At 49.8% G+C, this 21,592-nt stretch overlaps 1 protein-coding gene across 2 annotated transcripts in view; it reads left to right on the forward strand.

Annotated features, from left to right (window-relative positions):
- Window positions 1–13,500, forward strand: part of GAN (gigaxonin) — a 64,230-nt gene extending 50,730 nt beyond the window's left edge. The window contains exons 11-12 of one of the 2 annotated variants that reach the window (XR_005527426.1): window positions 56–687; window positions 11,765–13,500. Coding sequence is in view for 1 of the 2 variants with exons in the window: in XM_039226430.1 (XP_039082361.1) it covers window positions 56–237 (182 nt within the window). In the remaining variant the exon portion in view is untranslated. Of the gene's footprint in view, window positions 1–55; window positions 824–11,764 lie in introns of those variants that run through there. The other variant, XM_039226430.1, reaches the window with a different exon arrangement.
- The last annotated feature ends 8,092 nt before the right edge of the window (window positions 13,501–21,592 follow it).

Below are 21,592 nucleotides of genomic sequence, written 5' to 3' on the forward strand. Positions count from 1 at the left end.
GTTTCTGGCAAGTCCAAGGCGTGCTGTGTCACCTCTGCTGCTTCTCGTGGTTCAGGTACCAATTACGACTACGTGCGTGAGTTTAAAAGAAGCACAGGGACGTGGCACCACACCAAACCGCTCCTCCCATCCGACCTCCGCCGCACCGGGTGTGCAGCCTTACGTATTGCAAATTGCAAGCTCTTCCGCCTGCAGCTCCAGCAAGGCTTATTCCGTATCCGTGTTCATTCACCTTGAGAAGGCAGCAGAGCAGAAGCAGAGCTCCTGACCCAGCGCACCATAACACAGCTTTCTGTGAGGGGACAGAGGGGGTGGCCTAACTCTGGTGGTTTTCCTGTAACGCTTAGAAGCCCGTGCTTCAGCTCCTCCTGGGGGGAACCCGTAACTCGTGAAAAAGCTACCTTGGAGGAATCAGTTCCTCCAGTCAGATGTGTCTGCAGACAGACGGGGTGACTATCAAGAGGCAAAGGGAAGTGGGAATCGGGATCATGTAAAATACATTAACGTACTAAGGTGCATTCTCCCGGAAGGGAACCCCTATCCGAGTGACTGCTGTGTCCGAGTACCTGGCTTTGGGGAACAAACGGAAATCAGTATATGCAAATCAACATATCCAAACATGCCGAGATTGCTTTTCTACTGCACTTGGAAGGAAATATCATGCCTAACCCTGCCCAACAAATTAAGGTTTGTGCCTAAAACGTTAGATTGGACTGTATGCCAGTTAGTTTCCACTCAATACTAGTACTGTGTCCTAAGAATCTTTTTTAAACTCTATTATCATGAATTGAAACTAAGATAAAATTTCTCTTTTATGACATTCTATCTTAGTGATCTAAAGGTTCAGTAAATCCATGAGCCAGGTCGCAGCGCTCGCGTGAACTTAGAGGAAGTTGCTGGCTTCTGCGTTAGTTTAGACACCTAATTGCTGGGGTAGTTGTCTCGCAGCAGTGAAGGGTCACGCGGTGCCGTTCTTCCTGCTCAATTAACCAGAACCGTTTGATAAACATGAGGCGATTAGCAGAGTAAGGGATTTTACAGAAGGAAGACCTGAGTCAGACGAATGATCGAGGTCTGCTATGACTACAAACACTGTCCAGACAAAATATATAGGGATCAAAAACCTTTAATCTGCTGAAAGCACACAAAGTCTTGTTTACTACTGTTTCGGATTGAAAAATCTGTCTTAGATCGTGAACCTGCATTAAGAATCTAGTCTTTGTAGCAGAGTTTTCTCAATGCCGTTCACTAGCAAGAGTTTTAGACAAATTACGTTATAAGTAAAGTTTGGCTGGTAGAATAAACTACCTCAAGTTAATTTCATTCTGTTCATAGTAGAGCAAACTCCTCTCTTCCTCTGCTTCTCTGCTCCTCCACGTTCCTGCATCTCCCCAGGCCGCCCTTCCCACTGGGGGAAAGAAATCTGTCATTAGTAGCACTTATCTTGTAAGATACTTTGTTTTCCATTCAAATTATGCCACCTTAGTGTGAAATCAGGGACTTCAAAGTGCTTGATTACGTCATAATTTGAATTTTATGCAATATCAGATTTCTAATCAATTTAATACAGAGCTCTTCATTTTTAATTGTTTTCTACAATTCCCGCCCCCCTCAGTAAATGGCTGTAAGAAGCAGTATTTTGTCTTAATGATTAATAAATGTATAAATGTATCCTTTGGTTATACATTTGAGAATAGGAGTTTCTTCTAGAAACTTCCTAGATGGGATGCTTGTACACTGTTAACATGCATAGGAAACATTGCTTATGTTTCCCCACCGGTGAACAGAAAAAAGGGTAACCTCCTACCTGCAGTTTTGTTTGTTGTTTTCTTTCTTACACCTGTGAGGAGTCAGTGCAATGCTTAAAAGTTGCTGAAGGAAGACTTGACCGTGGGGGGTTCTAAAGAGCGTTGTGCGTGGCAGAAGATACTGCTGAAAGAAGGAGGGAGGTGTTTATCTTCTGTATCAGAGGCACCGGGCCAGGTTTGCCACACATTCATGTAACACAATCGAATTTGATACATAAAGCAAAGCCGGCCTTTTTCCTTTGAATTGTGTACCAGTCAGCTGTGGTCTGCACGCTCCCAGTGACACCTGGGATATCTTTTCCTCAAAGGAGGCTACGTGGCCACTGCAAAGAAAGTAAACTTTCTTTTTACAGTTAGGTACTGGTTTTTTAGAGGAAACAAATTGCCGAAGAAGTGAATTTTCTTTGGTAAAATCTGAACAGAACAGAACTTCGGCCTTCAGAGGTTACATCTGACATACAGTGAAGCAGTAACTGACACCCTGTGACAGCCACTGCAGTTAGCAGTTCTCTCTTAATTTCTGAAGTTGATAATTCTTCCCAGGGCACGCCAGGCCTCTCCGAGGAGACAGTTCGTTGTTAAGGAGTGAATGGGTTATTGCAGTATTATTGCAATATTTTCAGTGCCTGCATGACTTGGTCCATTCATTTTATAAAAACAGTTCTCTTTTTAGTTTTTTACTCAGTTTATTGACATGGTAGCTGCAGAAATTAGATAATGTTTTTTAAAATAAATTTGCCACATAATACGGGATGCAATAACCAACAAAAGCTGCTAAGTGCCAAACTGTTACTTTCCTATGTATAAATATAAATATAAATATAAAAATACAGTGCTGAAGAGCAGGAACTTATTTAATTTTATTAGGTCCCAAAATTAACCATGACTTGTTTGTAAATGACAGTTACTTCAGTATTGTGAAATTTTAACTCATTTCACGCAGGTTTGTTTTAACATTCCACTTATGCCTTGAAACATCTTTTTCTTGATACATTTTTAATACTTCTTTTTCCGTAAGGCACTTTTTACCAGACATAGGTTGGAATAGGCAGTTGAGGATAGAGCTTAAAATTTTAAATAAAATATCTTTGGGGGAAGTGCAATTTATTTTCATTATCCCACCAACAGAAGGAAAGTTATCTCGGGTTAGGGTCAGTAAATATTTAAAGGGTCTCTCGTAGGCTACAGTCTAATGTAGGCTTGTTTGTTTGTGCATCTGTCTGTTTAACACATCCAGATAATGGATTTTTCAAAGATGTACGTGTTTAATTTAAAATGAAGAGTTGTTTTTGTTTTTTGTTTTTTGCTTTTGGTATTTTTGTGAGTGTGTGATACTGCTTCTATCCTGTGAGAGGGGAAAGTGTGAGGGAGGGAGTGCGTGTGTGTTACATGACTTGGTAAGTCTGTTCATATATGTTTACTTTTAAAATTGTAGTTCCAGACTACATGTATTACTGTCTCCTGGTGCTTTGGATAAATCCTTGAGCCTGTGGCCCTTCAGTTAATACTACTGTGTTCAACTCAAATTCAGTATAAATATTCCTAGAGTTATAGCCTATAATACGTTTTATCTGGTGTTTGCATCCTTTCAGTGGGACTAAAAACAGCGCTTACCAACTAGTAGAGTTGATATTGCTATAAAGATTCGGCCTTGGAAATCTTTGAATTCATGGTTTCTTTCATTAGTTCTTTATTTCATTGCTGTGAGGAATTGACAGCTAACGGTAGGCTATTTTCAAACCGCAACAACCAAAAAAGATTTGGGCGATGGTGGACAGTGTTCTCTCTGTGCTTGAAGTGTCTTGTTATATTGCACGATCACCTTCATGATGCTTTGGGGGTGCCCTGTATATACTTCGTAGGTGGGAGGGGGGATTCCCTAGGCAAAACGCAGGAAGTACTTCCTCATATTGATCTGGTAAAGATAGGGCTGTCGCTGTGTCAGCTCAGTTACTCATGGTGGTAAATTAAGTTTTTAGGGAAATTCGTCAGCTGCATTGGTCCGTTGGGGTTCCATTTGGTGCGTTTCTCCTTCCATGTACCAGACCAAAAAGTTTCCCAAGGAGTGCTGAAAACGCTGCAGTATTACCTTCTTGCTGGCCTTCCTGATTTTGGAGAACACCTCCTCTGGGCAGGTAGAGAAATTTGATTATCTGGGGAAAGAATGAGGTGGCACTTTGCATGGATTTATTTATTCTTTAATGTTTGTTTTTGAGAGAGAGCTAGAGCAGGGTAGGGGCACAGAGAGAGGGGGACGGAGGACCAGAAGCAGATTCCGTAATGACAGCAGAGAGCCCGTGGCAGGCTTGAACTGACAAACCATGAGATGATGACCCGAGCCAAAGTCAGACGCCCAACCAACTGAGCCACCCAGGCGCCCCTGCATGGATTTAAAAGGTGCAGGGACCCCCTTAAAAAGCACCTGGTGGAAAGGAAGGGTAAGGCTGCTCTCATTCTGTGGCCACCCCTCATATCTAGGATCCTTGGGGGACCCGGGGAGAGAGGAGACTCGGATTAGTGCAGAAAAGCTGCCCTGGGTTTAATCAACAAATGCTTATGGAGCACCCCCTAAGAATGCTGTTTGGAATTCTGGGGGGCTGTCATGCTTCCCTCCCTCTAGATCGTAAACTCCTTGTGGGCAGTGACCTTGTCTTGGCCGTCTGCTGACCCCAGTGCTTGGCACACAGCAGGTGGTCAGTGAGTATGGTACACCTGTGATCAAAGTGATGTTTTTCCTGGGACTGGGAAGTCCTCTCCAAGTGACTTATTTTGTTGGATTTTAAACGAAAAGCTTTGTATACAAATGGGCTGGCCTCTAGTTCTAGAGTGAGAAACTAGTACAGATAAAAATCACAAAGTGCCTGACACACGGACGCACGGTTGTGTGGTTTCCATATGTCCTACAGGCTTTGGGAGACTGCTATACTCAGCACACCTAATTCCACTGATTACATTTAATGTTGGGATTTATTGCTTTTTACACATGCCTCCAGGTGTTTTCCAGAACATACTGCCGCGATCCTCACTTCTCCATGATGGGTGCAGTGGCCCCATTGGACAGAGAGCAGTCTCTGAGGCCCGGAAGATGCGGCTTCATTTCCTACCACACATGCGAGTAGAGACCCAAAGCAGAAGCCACGTCTTTGTATTATCATTTCACCATTCAGCCTCTGAGACTGTTGCTTAATTTTCTAGGCATGCAAGTATTTTTAGTCCTAAAATAATCATTTGTGGTATAACTTAAGCCCTCAAACATGTCCTTTAAAGTTATACAGACATAAGCTGAAAGATCTTTGGTTTTCTCTATCAGTTAGCTATAGGAGATTTGAGAATTGACTAAAGTCGTAAGAACGGAAGTACTAAGTGTGTTTGACAGAGAAACAGTTTGAGCAGAAACTTTGTTTATATTTCTTTTCTTACCACATGTAATCAGTAAGAGAGAAGATAGTGTATCTTCAAATGTGGAAGAAAGTATTTTGCTAGCTTTCTAAGAACCCCTGAGGTACTCTTTCTAGCCAGTTCAGAAATTATCGAAATGCAAGGTATAAAGATGAGGAGTGACCCCCTCCCCCCGTTGGAGAAGCACCTGAAATCAGGTCAAGGCCTGGCTGCCTGCTGGTGGCAAAGTGTCCGTACTATTGAACTATTATGTCTGCTATTATTTGTTGCCAAGCCAGCCGGCAAAACTTCTAAAACTCTTGTATTTTTCGGAAGTGATTCTATTTTTTAATTTTAAATATGTCTCACCTTTACAATGCATTTACATAACATCTGAGGAGCTCGGTTAAGATTCTGTGTTCTGTGGTCCACATGCATGCGGTTGAGGGAAGTTTGTTCGTGTTCAGTCCCCTCACCCAGGTTCTCACAGTGGTTGGGTCTGAGACGTCCTCCCTTTCTCCTCACGCCAGAACTCTGATGAGTGAAACAGCCGGGCTGGCTCACTTGGTGGCGCGTGTGACTCTTGGTCTCAGGGTCATGAGTTCAAGCCCCATGCTGGGTGTGACAATTACTTAAAAATTTAAAAATCTTAAAAAAAAAAAAGAGAGAGAGAGAGAGAGAGAGAGAGAGAGATTGCATAATTACTTAGGGGGAAATACCTGTGGCCTTTTCTCTCTCTCTTTTCTTATTTTGAGATAAAAATTAATACTTTAAAATTGCTGCTCGACTGAAATTTGGGCTAATTACAATTTTGATATTGATGTCCTCGTGGCCCAACAAAGGTGCTGTAACTCCTTCAGCCCCTGTGATGCGCGTTAGAGAAGTTATGCGCCGGAGGAGGAAGGCAGCCCACACGGCCAGTACACGCAGCAAAGTCACACAGGGAAGGATCGGCCTGTTCCTTCGACCCGGATAAATATGTGGCCACTTTGGATAATTCCGATCCCAAGTAGACACAGGCTCATCTTACTTTCTGGTCAGCGATTTACATTTATTTAGACCTTCCTTTCTAGCATTTAAGTAAAATTCATAGATTTTAAAATACCTTATTTTTATTGTTCCTACTTATCAATTACAAATGAGGCATACTTTAGAACCTTGGGTAAAACTTTTTCCGGTTAAACCCGTGAACTTGGTATAAATACGACTATACGTAGCTCGCTTTATCGTGTTTCCTGTTTAACTGGATGAGAACTACATCATTTATTCCCTTGTTCTTTGTGTTTATAGGAAAAATTCTGTTCTCCGCTACCTCATTATGTAGTGTTGTGCTTGACCCCATGCCAGTTTAGGAGAATTCAACACATTTTGTCCTTTAACAAAAGCCTGGAAGGCGGCAGCAGGCGACCTTGAGGAATACAATTCTCTAAGGCTTATTTTCCATTTTACTTTTTTTTTAATAGGCACTTTTAATCAGGAGGTACAATTGTACTCCTAGAGCTGCTGCAAAGTGATTACTTGAAACTCAACTTGAACTTTAAAGAGTCTTTAAAAAAGCCCATGTTTTCCTAATGTAGAAAAGCAGTATATTTAAACACCACTGCTGTGTAAGACAGAGGGCTCACTCTCCACTTGGTTAGGATAAGACCGAGAAGGTGTCTATCTGTAATCTGACCCAGCGGTGTGAATTTAGATGCTTGGGGCTACTGATTTTCATGGTCTGTAAGGTGCTTCTGCAATCGGTTTAGGGAGCTATTAACTATTTCGTGAATTTATTTCCCAAGAATCTTTTAATTTTGATGACGATAGAGGTTCTTTAGTAGATTCCTCTTCCCTTTCCATTCTGACAGTCTGGAGTTTTAAAATGAAATCGGAATGTGTTTCCTAAGTACAAGGTTGAGGTTGGCCGAACAACATGGAATTGCAGGGTACTTCAAATCCTGAGTGATTGGGGTTTTTCTGAGCATCAGTGGAGTGCGCCTTCTCTGCACGGTACAGGCACACATCGGGTTCTGTCCTCGCCAGCACCTCTCAGCTTCCCCGGTCAGTAAGTTAGGGGGAGCCACTGCAAGGCCCATCGATTCCTCCAGTGAGACCTCCCCCCCCAACCCCCCAGTGGTTTCTTACAGGAATTACCCAGCATCCCTAGGGCCCAAAAGAGTTCTGCTCGTTCCTAAAAACCTAGCATCCCGGTAATAACTTAGAGGCCAGGTAAAAGCCACAGAACTGTTGTTATGCTCCAACGTGACCTAGTTGTTACACTTGTGCTTTTTGAGGTGAAAGGCAGGGTCTCTCCCCAGATGACAGTGTGTCAGCACCGTGTGGGTCTGGCCACGGGCGTGAGATGTTTCCCTAAGTGGTTTCCAAGAGAACCGAGCTTGCCGCCTCGGAGCCCCAGCCTTTTCCTCTCAGTTATCTTGAGGAAAGCCTGTGTAAACACTTCATGGACTTGCGCAAGCAGACCTAGTGGCTACAGGCATGCACGGGTGCAGGGACAGGTGGGTGTGAAGACTCGCACCAAAGACTGTTCTGTGACCTGTGGGAGCCCTTTAACCCTGAAGCCCGCTTCCCTACCTGCAGACGTAGGATAACAGGGTGCCCACCTCTTTGGGTTGCTCTGAGGATAAGAGACATAAGGCAGAGGAGATCCTGGCACCACAGTGCTGAGCTGTGACCGCGGCCACTGTGACCACCCAGCTCTGTCACCAGGCACCGAGCCCTTGCCGCACGTCCTGGCCTCGGCACTCCCCCATTCGAACATCTGCCACCACAGGACCTACAAGTAAATGGGTATTTGTGTTGAAAAAATGATATACTTTCTGGAGTCAAGCCACTCCTCTCCTTCCACAACTCTGATATTTGAATTCAGGAAGATTCTGTGGAGCTGAAGCAGCCCAGAAAGCGTGTTTAGAATATTCAGAGTTGTTTTAAATAAACCTCAGTTCAGAATTTCCCTAATGAAGTCCTGTAAGAATACTTAAAGTTCTTTACCAAAGTTAAATTTTTCTTTTTCCCTTAAAACGCCACAAGTAGTAGACTGCACTGGTCAGATAAACTGGATATTTTCTGGATCTCTGTTTGAGCTCAGTAAACCTATTCTCTCTCAACGTGGATGCTATATGAAACTTAAGCAAAAAAACAAAATTTGTATTACAAGTACATGCGTGTGTGTGTGCGTGTGTGTGCGTGTCAAACTTCTGCACCTTCAGATAAAGAAGGGTTATTTAACAAAGTGATGCAGAAAGTGAACTACTTAATTCCTTTCATAATATCGCTTCCTTTTCAGTTCACCTCTGGGACTGGTGGATTTAGCAGCATGTAAAACATTTTATAAAGTCATTCTTGGTATCTTTGTGAATAAGAAAAGGAAGTAGACAGGGCTGAAAGGGCTGAGAAGTGGATCGAACATCCATGCCAGACGATGCCAGCCTCGAAGGTGCTGTGACAGTGTCTGTTTTTCATATTTTTCTTAGCAATTTGTATTAAAGTGTAAAAGGTAGAGAAAAGTGCTGCGAGGGAATAAGTGTTGGGTGTCAGGGCCTGTAGTGATGCTACAGCCTAATAAATGGCTAAAGAGAAAATCTTAGATATAAGTTCAGAAGAGATGGTCCCTAAATGAAAAAGAAAGAAAAAAGTTGGGGGGGGGGGGAAATCACTGACAATTTGAACACAAGCCAATTGTTTAAAAAGAAGAATAGGGGCTCCTGGGTGGCTCAGTCAGTTAAGCATCTGATGTCTGCTCAGGTCATGATCTCACCGTTGGTGAGTTTGAGCCCCGCACATCAGGCTGTGTGCTGTCAGCACAGCGGATCAGAATCCGCTTTGGATTCTCTGTCTCCTGCTCTCTTCTCTCTCTCTCTCTCTGCCCCTCCCTGGCTCACGCTCTTTCTCAAAATATAAATGTTTAAAAAAAAAAAAAGAATAGAGGCGCCTGACTGGCTCAGTTGGTAGAGCATTTGACTCTTGATCTCAGGGTTGTGAGTTCAATCCCCATGTTGGGTATAGAGCTTACTTTAAAAAATAAGTAGATTTTTTATGGGGCACCTGGGGAGCTCAGGCAGTTAGGCGTCCGACTTCGGCTCAGGTCACGGTCTTACAGTTTGTGGGTTCGAGCCCCACGTCAGGCTGTGTGCTGACAGCTCAGAGCCTGTTTCGGGTCCTCCGTCTCCCCCCATCTCTGCCCCTCTCCCACTTATGCTGTCTCTCTCCCAAAAGTAAATAAGCAGTAAAAAATAAATAAGTTTTTTTTAAATTTAAAACAAAAGAAAAAAAAGACTAGTGTTTGTTGGGGGAGTGGGCTGGCAGCTAGTAAAGGCCGTCTAGTCTGCTCCTTCATCCATGGGCAGTGCCACATGGGCCCCTGGGCCCCTGAATTTAGCTGCCAGTTCCAGGCGCTGCCAGTGGAGAGAGCTGGGCAAGCCTGGGGGACCCCCGCGGGATGGTGGTGTGGCTGGCGGGTGCTCTGGGCGCTGGAAGCAGGACCCGAGGCCTGAGGCTCTGGCCTGTGGGGGGGTCTTTAGAGCGAGCAGGTGTGCATGGCTCAGGCCAACAGTGGACACAGACACCGTGGCCTCGTGGGAAAACGGGGGCCTCCGTGGTACTGAGCGCCTGTCTCTGAAAGCACCCCCTAGGATGAGTCCCTGAGCTGTGACTCGTGCCACGCCAGCATGGGCGAGGGCGTTCTTCCTGTGGTGGCATGTTAGGCACCCAAAAGCTCCTTGCAGACAAACAGCTTAGTAAACAGTTAAGTAAAACGCGGCACGGGGAGGAGGGAGCTTGTACTTCTGTGATGACTCTGAGGACAAAAGTCTTGTTCCTTTCAACCTGTGCTCCCTCTCCTCCTTTCCCCACGACCCACCGCCCGTTTGCGCCCTTCTGGCTGCGGCCCCTGGCCAGCAGCCACAGCCTTCTTCGGAGAACTTTCAGAAATAGGCATAGTTCTAGAGATTTCCCTAAAACCATACTGTCAACCAGAACAGCGATTCTTGCTTTTTATATACTTTTTGCTTTAAATCTGCCGTGTACCTGTGCAGATTTAAGAAAACTGATGAGTAAAAATTGCATTCTTTCCATCAGGGCCCAGGTGACCTGCAACCTGGGATGCTCTCCCACCTCATGGAGCTCCTTCTAGCTCGAGCAGTCAGCAGCCTTGGGATAGATTCTTGTTGTCCTTCAAGAAGGACTTACAAAGGATCCGATTCCCCCTGTGGTTTTGCTCTCCCTCTTCTGTGAAGGCACATGGCAGTCTGAGTCCCGAGGGGAGGGAGGCGGCCCCCCACCCTGCATGTCTCTTCCTCTTCGGCGCCCCCACCCCTGGCCTCGGCAGAGATCGGCCCCAAAACAGGAAGACAGGCGCCAGCCGGGGCTCTCACACCCGAGTCCCCGGGAGGGAGCCATCTGTGCCCCCTCGTCACGTGGCTGCGTTTTCTCCCCGTCTCTTGACTGGTCTTCGCTTACTGAGAAGTGCTGTTGGAAGCAGTGTTGGCTTGCCTGCCAGTGGCCCACCTCGGCCGCCCAAAGACCCTGCTGCTGTGCTCTCTGGGGAATCCAGCCCCTCCGCACCTGCTGCGTCTCCCTGCGCCAGTGTAGACACTTGGGTCCGGGTGGAAGAGATCGTCTCATCTTACACCCTCTGCTCCTCATCCTACACCTGTCCCAGCCAGAGGTTTTAACTTCTTAAGTTATGTATCCCAAAAAGGGGAAGAAAAAGAACAACTCTTCTTGCTCCCCAGACCATTAGCCTAAAAATGCGTATTGAAAAGGCATTCTTCTGGGAGCTCCTGACCCAGCCTCTGTGACTAGCACTTTGCACAGCCAGCTGGCCCTGGCTGCTGGAGAGCCAGATCGCCCCCCAGGCCCCGGGGAGCTTCCCAGAGTCCACGCCACCCCCTCCTGCTGAGCGAGAGCTTGAGCCTGAGCCTCCCCTCCGAGGCCTGGTCAGCTACATGGCTGAGGCTGCTTAAGCAGCTGTAGACTAGAACAGTCTCCCTGGGGCCCAGGTCGGCCCACCCGCCACGCCTGCCCGGAGGCCCTGAGGGCTCCTCTCCGAGCTGGGAGAAGGGGCTGTAGATGCCACATGTCCTACCTCAGCACCAGGCCGCGAGGCGCTGTATGGGCCCCGGATGGCCCAGCGAGGCGCGCTCAGGACCTGGGCAGCCGGTGTGCCTCGGCCACCTGCAGGCCTGGCCCCTGGGCGCCGAGCTGTCACCGCATCCGCTAGAGCAGAGCGAGCCCGCGGTCTCCTTGCCTTTTAGGCGGCTTGGAACTTAAAAACACCACTCCAAATTGTGAGTAGGATTGGAAATTAGATCTGCTCGTTTACAATCAGAGAGAGAGCATCTTTTCCTATTTTCTTCAAAAGGAAGTTTTGCTTCTGAAGAAACTCCAGAAAATAAATGTATTATTATTAATCTAGCATGTGCTTATCGAATTTGACTCTTAACGCTTTGTAAAAAAAACTGTAGGATCTGGTATGGGGCGGGGGGGCGGGGAGCAAAAGGGTATCATCAGCTTGAAAACAAACCAATTTATGTGGGTTCACAGTATCTGTGAACACAGTATCTGTTCTGAGGACATAGGACCTCAGAATCCAAGTTCTCCATGAAAACAGCCACATTCCACGGGGCGGATAATTTTACAGTGGGAGATGTTTCAAGTGGCCTTTAGTTGAGAAAAGCACAGACTATTTAGCAACACTTGCTTCATTAAATCATCAGTGGCTTTTTCTGCTGATAGGATTCTTTTCCTTTTGACCATGGGTCACACAACTTTTGTTCGGTGCCTCACTCTTGTACCCCTTCAAATTGTCAGGGACGCAGTGATACTTGTTTCGTTCTGAATAGTACCATTTATGGACGGGGACAGTCGTACAAAAGGAGCAGCCGCGGCTGCGGTGCTGAGTGCCCGTGGCAGCCCGCCCGCCGTGTGGTAAGGCCTCCGCAGATCCCGGTGCTCAGCGGGCCAAACAAAAGCACCTCCCCGCCCCCTCCCCCTCCGTGCCCGTCCACTCCCGTCCATGAGGAGCTGCCCGCAGAAGCACCGTAGGCAGGCTCGGGCAGGCTTCATTGTGTCGCCGTGTGGTCCCGGTAACAGGGATCCGTGTGTCCTTCTGTGGATGAGATCCATCCATAAGTCATTGTAAACGTGTAGATTCATTTGGGTTTTGCCGTGTGATGGAGCTCTCCTGCTATGAGCAGACTATCCAGGGAATTCCTTAAACCAGGATTGTAAATGCCACTGGGCTCTCCAGGCGAGACCCAGCGCTGACGTGCACGGTGGCCTCTGGCCCAGGAGGACAGCCAGCGACGCTCCTTTACGCTGGTCGCCTGTGTGGCACCAGGCGTAGCGATGTGAGGGTCACCCTTCCGAGAAGTGGGTTTTAGTGCACTTTTGATTTGCCCTTTTATCACTATTAATACCATAAGGAAAATTGCGTAAATACCCAATTCAAAAAAGCACCGTATCAGAACTCATCTGGTTAAAACACAAACGTTTGTCGAACGAACATATTTCTATTTTCTGACACGACACAGAATCGTTTGAGTGTAAATCCCGCAGGTTTTATTATCTGGTAAGAGTCCAGTTTGAGCAGTCTGCGTAGACGTGTGTTCAGCGAGGTTGTGTTGCATGCAGTCGGGTACCCTGCTGAGAAGCCAGAGACTTGCCGTGAATTACACAGAAGCTACACGAAAGACCTGATGCGGACAGTTGACAAGATGTGAGGCACCAGGAGGCTGCAGCCACGAGAATCGTACCGCTCAAACCGCGTGCGACGGTACAGAAGGGCTGATGCGATGTCGCGGGAACGTCGCAGTCTCCGACACCCTGTGGTCCAAATGCGCTCGTTTGTCCTGTGGGTTTGTTCTGTGGAGTAACTTTCTATTCCTTTGCTGGTGTGAAATGTAGCAAAGCTGAAGTAATTTTGAATCCGTAACTTGTCTTACAGAGTTGCTTTATGGTTTACAAGTAACACTGATGCAGAAAAGGTGTGTCCCCTCGTCGGCACTTGTTGGCCTCCTTCGTGTGCCGCGGGGCGACTGCGGGTGGGAACGTACTGCTGTTCTCTTGTGCCGAGGATCAGTGAAAGTGTTTTATCTTTTATATGTAGTTTGTATTGACTGGATTTTATAACTGTAAGAAAACAGAAAACAGAGTGTTGTATTTTGATCTGAAATTTGTCTATGGTAAAGTAATTTTGTTTTATGTATTGGAAGTTCATTTAAAACTTGAAATATTTTCTAGAAGGGTACCGAACAAAATGAATTGTCTTTAAGCTGTTTAATTAACCTAATAAAACAATTTGATGGGGAAGGCATCCTGATTGGCTCTAGTTTTTTACAGCGGCTCCTGCTTAAATTTGCATTATCGATGTAGCTTGACTTGATTTCTGAACAGAATGCCAGCTTTGGGCCACACCTTCAACGGTTTGCTGCCTGGACCCTGGCTCTTGATGTAAGGTCGATGCCTTGACGGGCATTTTCCACCGTCATTGCCTTGGCAGCGTCCGGCCCTATCAGAGTAAGTCACAACTCTGTCCTTCTCAATAAACGGTTTCAAATTTCCTTTCCTTGGGAGAGAGAGAAATTAGACTATCAAGTAGTAGGGGACCTCCATACCAGGGCTGTCACTGTATGTTGGAGAATTCCTTCTGTGGCAGATAGAATCCTCTCTAATTCCCTCTGGCTGCTGTGCCCAGAGACAGCAAACCCACAAAGACCATCGCTACTGAAAATGTCAAAGGCACTTCTCCCCAAAGGTCAGGGGCAAAGAGCCTAGAGAATCTATCAGTCATGTCAAAATTACGTCAGGTCTGCCAGAATCACTCCTGAAGTCACAGGAAGAGAAGAAGAAATTGAATACATATAATGGAGCGAATATATAGATATATATACTATACGTAATATGAATATATGACTATATGTTATATATGTGAATATAATATATAATGAATATACAAATATATAATGAATTCATGTATATTATATATATATAACATTTTATATGTAGTGTACACATATATGATGTAGATTAAGGAACCCAGCCCTGGAGGAATATACCCCAGGTTGCCTATTATCAACGGGGGAGGGCCTCTTTGCCACTTTGACACAGGTGGAGATGTGGGGACACGGGTTGCCCCTGTCAACCCCCCTTAATACCTTAGGCTGCTGCAGTGAAGAGTACCTACCTTGTTCACCAGCTCGGTGACAGGGGCTGCTACGTACCTTATGTGGTAACTCACTTCATTCTCCCAACAACCTGTTTTACAGCAGACAAACTGAGACCCAGAGAAGTTGTCGCGTAGCCAAGCTCATGGGCCCAGTGTGGGGGGAGGGGGCAGAGCTGGGATCCAGGGCCAGGCAGGCCAGCCTCCTGTCTCTCTGGGAAGGGGACAGAGCTTTTTGAAAGCCACTCAAAGGGGTTAGTCAGGGAAGTCTCCCAGATGGGAAGCAGTTAGGGAGGTTGTTCGTGTTAACTGCCTGGGGTTCAGAGTAGCTTCTGAGGTTTGGGTGTGAGTGGGGCGTGCTCCGGAGTTTTTCTAAGGGCTGGGTCAGCTGCTTTCACTTGTCCGAGTGCGTTTGTGCCCAAGGATCCTTCTCTGCGTGCACACATTCCTTACTAATAAAGTCGCCCCAGAGGGCGGGCTGCAGGGGCCACGGCCGAGGGCCGAGGGCACAGGGTTCTGCGATGACCTTGGGAATCCATTTCCTCGGCTGGATCAGTGAGGTGGGGCCGGATGGCATCTCAGCTCTGCTTTCAGAGTGGAGGATGGACACTTCACACACACGTAGGACAGCTGTCCTAACAGAAAATATCTGTTGCCAAGGGTGGAGAGAAACTGGAGCCTTCATGCGCTGCTGGTGGCGGCGGGAGATGGTGTAGCCTCTGCGGAAAACCGATTGGCGGTTCCTCAACAAGTTAAGCACAGAGCTTCGTGAGCCAGCAGCCCTGCTCCTCGGGGTGTATATGCCCAGGAGAACCGAAAACGGACTCGGACACAGCACCTGTACGCCAGTGCTCACAGCAGCCCGTTCAGATTAGCCACAAGGTGGAGACAGCCCAGTGACCATCCACACACGGATGGAGGCCCGAGCCGGGGTCTCTCCAGACCCTGGAACACTACCCAGCCGTAAAAAGGACTGAAGCCTTGGCACACGTTCACCATGGACGGACCTGGAAACCATCAAGCTGAGGGAAAGGAGCCAGACACAAAAGGCCACAACTCTATGGTTCGATATATGTGAAATGTCCCAGAAAGGCGAATCCCTACAGACAGAAAGTAGATTCGAGGTTGCCGGGGCCTGGGGGCAGGGAGGAAAGGGGAGTGAGTGCCCCTGGGCGCCAGGTGACGACAGTGTTCTGGAACTGGGGTAGACAAGATGCCCGCACACATCGTGACTGTACTAAATACCACCGAACTGGACACTTCAGGGGTCTGTGTCATGTAAAGTTCACGCTCAATAAAGAATAATGAGGGACGGGGGCGCCTCGGGTGGCTCGGTTGGTTAAGCATCCGACTCTTGATTTCAGCTCAGGTCATGATCTCGTGGTCATGGGATCGAGTCCCGCATCAGGCTCTGCATTGACAGCACGGAGCCTGCTTGGGATTCTCTCTCTCTCTCTCTCTCTCTCTCTCTCTCTCTAAACAAACTTGTTTTAAAAATGAGGGATGGGGATGCCTGTGTGACTCAGTCGGTTAAGCGTCCAACTTCGATTCAGGTCATGATCTCATGGTTTGTGGGTTCGGGCCCCACATCGGGCTCTGTGCTGACAGCTCAGAGCCTGGAGCCTGCTTCACATTCTGTGTCTCTGTCCCTCTCTGACCCTCCCCTGCTCATGCTGTGTGTGTGTGTGTCTCTCTCTCAGAAATAAATAAAAAACATTTTAAAAAATAATGAGGGATGGACTATAGAGGGCAATTAAGAAAACAGATCGACACGCTGCTGCTGGGAAGATTGAGGAACTAGGGAGTCAGGTGTCCTTTGCAACATGGTGTGTGCTGCCCGGGGCCCTGAGCTGGCCGGACTCCGGGTAGAGAGGGGCACCCTGGGGGCAGGCCCACCTTGGAGGTCTGGGGAGGCCACTCGGAGGTGGCACACCTGTGGCCCTGCAGTGTTCGGGGTCATCTACAGATGTCTTCCATGCCGTTAGGAAATCGAAAGGAGCCTTTCAAACTACTCTCAGTTAAATTCGAGAGGAACCAGCCTACCAGTTAATCACCGGGCTACCAGGCTCAAATCTGGTCTCCCGCCACCAACTCCGTCTTCGGCTAGAGCTTTCCACGCACGCCGCCCCCTCCCCCCCCCGGCCCTGTTCCTGTGCCTCAGGTCTCCAGGGGACAGTGACAGACCTGCGGCCACAGGGTTGTGGGGGAGAACTGAGTGGGCTGGTCTGCGGCTGTGGCTGAGAGCGCTCGGTGAGACCCCGTGCTGGCTAGTTGGCTTTTGTCTCTTAGCTCAGTGGGCACCGTCACTTACAGTCAGGCTTGACAAGGAGCCATGTTTTGCACACTGTCCCCGCTGCCCCGCCCGCCTCCGTCTTCCTTGGGGGCAGCAACAGCTCCCCCCCCCACCATGTCCCAGGACCTCACACCCATTCTCCGCTGCCCGGGACTGGAGGCGGGGGGTGCCTGGGGGTCTCACCGCAGGGTACTTAGCAGCTAGGCCCGGGGGGAGGGGGAACCGACAACGACACCAGCCTGGCCGGATTCTCCAGATTCTAGAGCCGCTGCAAGTGCGGTGTTAACCCAGAGCAGCCGTGAGGCAGGGAGGGGGACGACGAAGAGACCTCACCTGCCTGGGGAGTCAGCTCCCCTTGCCTGTCTCCCCCTGTGCCTCGTAAACTGCCTGGCCGCCCCAGCACTGGGTCCTGTGCGGCTAATCATCTTCACAACCTTCTCACTTAACAGACGGGAAGGTCACAAGCCGTTTGAGTCCCTTGGTCCAAGCCACGTGGCTGGGCCGAGGCGGAGCTGGCATTTGGACCCAGGTCTGTCTGATTCCCCGGCCTGTGTTCTTCTACAACTGTTTTTTTTTTTGCCTTGACGCCGTCTCTTTCCGTCATCGGACGCAGTACATGGGACTGGCCCTGACGACGCGTCCCTCCCGTGGTCCCCACAGCACCTGGCTCCAAGATGTGGCCGGAAGAGGCGGCTGTGCTCAGGGTGCCCCCTCTTTCAGGGTCGCTTTGCAGAAAAGCCTCGGGACCCCTTACCCCCCATGGCGGATGGGAAGAGGCGCCCCAACCGCCAAGTACGCCTGCGTCCTCACCCCCAAGCCGGTGGGCGTGTGAGCTGATGTGGCCACGAGGGGCTTCGCAGGTGTGATGACACGTCCTGAGATGGCGGGATTCTCCAGGTGGGTCTGGTGCCGCCCCAGGGCCTTATGACGGGAAGGCTGGGGGCGAACAGAAGGCGCTACAACAGAGGCAGCAGAGCTTGGTGTGACAGGAGCCCCCCACGAGGAGCGCGAGCCACCTCCCCAAAGCTGGGAAGGGCCAGGAGGCGGCCGCTCCCCCCACCCCGGCCCCTGCGGCCTCCCGCAGAAAGACAACCTGCGGCCCCTTGATACCGGCCCGGTGAGACCCGTGCCGGACTTCCCACTTCCAGAGCTGCAAGATGATACATGCGTGTTGTTTCGAGCCACTTGGCTCGTGTCGTGTGTTACAGCAGCCGCGGGAAATTCCCGATACCCCACCCTCTAGACGTTCGGACCTGATTCGTCCCTAGCGGCCCGGGAATAGGGCCCAGGGGCCCCTAACGCGCAGCCAGAGCCGCGAACCCTCCGCCTTCTGACATCTTGGAGATGACGCACCTACTTTCAGCGGCCAGAGCTCGCCGGCCCTACTCCCTGGACCTGAGCCGCTCACACGTTCTACTCTGCAGAGGCTGTGCTACAAGCCCCCAGGCCTCCCCGTACCCAGGCTGCCTTCAGACACCATCGAGGGCCAGGAATCTCGACAGACAGCCGCTCCTGTCTTCATCCTCCATCTCTGCCCATGCCACTCAGCATCTACAAAACCCACCCCCCAAACCCTACCCCCCCCCCACTAGGCAGTCTGCTTTCTCAGTCTTTGGAAATCCCATCATGTTACCCACCCCACCCCCCCAGCTTAAAAACCTTTGCTGTTGTCCCACACCTTGAGAAGGAAACATGACCTTCACGCTGTAGGCTCTGAACCATCACAAGGTGTCCCTTACCCACTGCTCCAGCCTCACTTTATGCCACTCGGCCACAGGAGCCCTCTGTGACCACAGGACATTGGCACGTGCTGTGCACCTTCACCTACCAGTCATGCTGGCGCCTCCTCCTTCAGGTGTGGCATCAACGGCACCGCTTTATGGAGAGCTTCTCCGCTCCTCTCCCCCAGCTCTGTATCAGGACCAAAAATGCCAAAGAGGCCTACGGGGTTCCAAAACGAAGTAGAGAATCAACTGCTGATTCTCTACAAATACAAATAACATACAAACAGCCAAAGGTGGGCTCTGCTCATCTTTCAGGGAGGGGCAGTGTTCCACTCTGTCTCTTCAGGGGTCCTGTCAGGGCAACAGTAGCTGACAAGTCCTGAGTGGGAACAGACGCTCGGCCCCAGGGTGAGAAATCAGGAGGGAGAGCCAGCCGCCTCTGGCTCTGCTGCCGTGTGGAAATGGAGGCCGGCGTGGCCAGACCTCCTGACTTTTCCAAAGAAGCCAGGAAACCTGGAGTTGTACGTGAAAGGCTCTGGTTTCTACATTTATTTATTTAAATGTTTATTTTATCTTTGAGAGAGAGAGAATGCGAGCAGGGGAGGGCAGAGAGAGAGAGAGAGGGAGACACAGAATCCGAAGCAGCTCCAGGCTCCGAGCTGTCAGCACAGAGCCTGATGTGGGGCTCGAACTCACAAACCACAACATCGTGACCTGAGCCGAAGTCGGACGCTCAACCTACTGAGCCACCCAGGCACCCCAGGTGTCTGCATTTAAAGTTAATTCAGTTTTTCGACGAAGTATAACACTGTTGGGACCAAGCAGATACATCTATGGGCCTGATGTCTGGCTTCTGCCCTGTTCCATCTCCCGGTTTATGTCTTTCCTAGCCTGGGATAGACTGAAAAACATGGCCATGTGATTCTGCAGCTGCCGCCACCAAAACACGGGAGTTCGTTTTGCCGCGTCCTGAATCTGGGCGGGTCTCATGACACACTAGCCGGCAGAGCCTGGCGGCAGTGACCGTGAGCTAGTTCTAGAGCAGGGCCCAGAAACGCTCCAGCCGTCATGTGGGGAAGCCCTCAGGCTGGACTATCAGATCCTGAGGAGCAGGAGGGGAAGCGGTGAGCCCCTCCAGGCCTCTAGCCCCGGTCAAGCCACCTGATGCCTACACGGAGGCCACAAGTGACCTCAGGCAAGGTCTGCAAAAGGCACCTCCCCGCCAAGCTGGGCCCAAGCTACAGAACTGTGAGAAAATGAATGGCGGTTCTTCAGAGCCATGTGTTTGGGGGATGTTTGTTATGCAGCAGCAGACAGCTGACACATAGCCCTTATCACAGACTTTCATCACCTTCGCTTATGTTTTGTCTCTCTTCCCTGTGCATCCCCCTCCCCGTGCCATCCACGGGGATGTGGGCTCCATTAACCCAGAGACCTTGTCTGTCTTGTTCCCTTTTGGGTTCCCAGTGCCTCCTATAACACCCAGTGGGTGCTCAGTAACTACTCGTTGAAAGAATGAATAAGAAGTGTTTAGGTCAGTAAACATTTTAATGCCAGCTCCGCGTTGCAGACACCAAACTGGAGATGAGAGGTGACCCATTAGCCACAGAGGGACTTGGAGCTTCCTAGACTGGTGGCTCGTTTTCCACTGTATCCTCTTATTTTATTTTATATATATATTTTTTAAGTTTTATGTATTTGGGGCGCCTTGGTGACTCTGTCAGTTGAGCATCTGACTCTTGATTTCGGCTCAGGTCATGATCTCACAGTTTGTGGATTCAAGCCCCACGTCAGGCTTGCTGCTGTCAGTGCAGAGCCCACTTTGGATTCTCTGTTCCCCTCTTTCTGTGCCATCCCCACTCACATTCTTGCTCTCACTCTCAAAAATGAATAAGCATTTTAAAACATAAAGTTTTATTTATTTTGGGAGAGGGAGAGACAGAGCACAAGCGGGGCGGGGGGGGGGGAGCAGAAAGAGAGGAAGAGAGAGAGAGAATCCCAAGCAGGCTCTGTGCTCTCAGCGCAGAGCCCGATGTGGGGCTCAAACCCACAAACTGTGAGATCATGACCTGCGCCAAAATCAAGAGTCAGACGCTCAACCGACTGAGCCACGCAGGACCCAGGCGCCCCCTCTATTTAAGTAAGCTCTATGCCCAGAGTAGGGCTTGAACTCACGACCCTGCGATCAAGAGTCACATGCTCTACTGACGGAACCTGCCAGGCATCCATCATTTTCTTATTTGAAACAGATAATTCAGGGAGGTCCCTCAGAGCCCTGGCTGACATTTCAGCCGCGTCCCATGTGGACGTGCAAATGAAGTTGAGGACACAGGGCTTCAGTCTCGGGGGGTTTGGGCACGCATCCTGGAGCACCCCTCCGTCACGTTGTCTTTAAACGGGAACAGAGGCTAATATCTACTCGAAAGGCTGCCCGGAGGTGCACCCGAGATGCCCGTGGGGGCCCGTGGGTCTGGCCCCATGCCTGGCCCCTGCAGGGACGCGGGAAATGAAGGTCCCTTCATGTCTTCGGAGGAAATGCTTGCATCGCACACAGCAAGGGGCGGGTCTGGCCCCGGGCCCAGCTGCATTTTCTCCCTGTCAGCCTCCAGCCTGTCCCTCGGGGCCGCAGGCCTGGAGCCTCTGCCCGCTGGCCCCCCCTCGGTGACTCGGCCACCCCCACCCACAAGGGCACTTCTGGTCACCTCCTGGACCTCCCCCGCCACAACCACCAGCGTGACCTCCGAGCCGTGGCCACCGCTTAATGCACACTCTCTTCCGTCGTTGATCCTCACCGAAACCTGTGAGGTATTTTCAGACGAGAAAACAAAGAGCTAGAGGGCTGAAGTCATCTGTGAAATGGAAGAAGGAGCCGGCATGTGTCATCGTTGTGGGAGAGGGATTTGAGTGACTTGGAAGGGGCGGGCCCAGCCCCGAGCCACAGGCCGGAGCTCAGAGGCCTCCGGCCGCCCCCACACCCCCGCCGGACCTGAGCTGCCCCTCTGGCACAGGCCAGGGAGCCTGGGGGCCAGCGGCATGTGACTTAGAAGGAAACTGGGTGGGTCCCTTCTCGGGGATTCTCAGGAACTTGGCTCAGTCCCGGGCGGATCTCCCACAGCCCTCGGCGGAGGCAGGCCTGGGATGACTTCATGTTTGCATTAGACACTTGCAGGATGGGGACAAAGCTCATCTTTATTTCAGGCCGATGACCTCGGTCTGAGTGGGTGAT

The sequence above is a fragment of the Hyaena hyaena genome, unplaced genomic scaffold (assembly GCF_003009895.1).
Source record: "Hyaena hyaena isolate Hyena2069 unplaced genomic scaffold, ASM300989v1 scaffold_1, whole genome shotgun sequence".
Taxonomy (NCBI): Eukaryota; Metazoa; Chordata; class Mammalia; order Carnivora; family Hyaenidae; genus Hyaena; species Hyaena hyaena.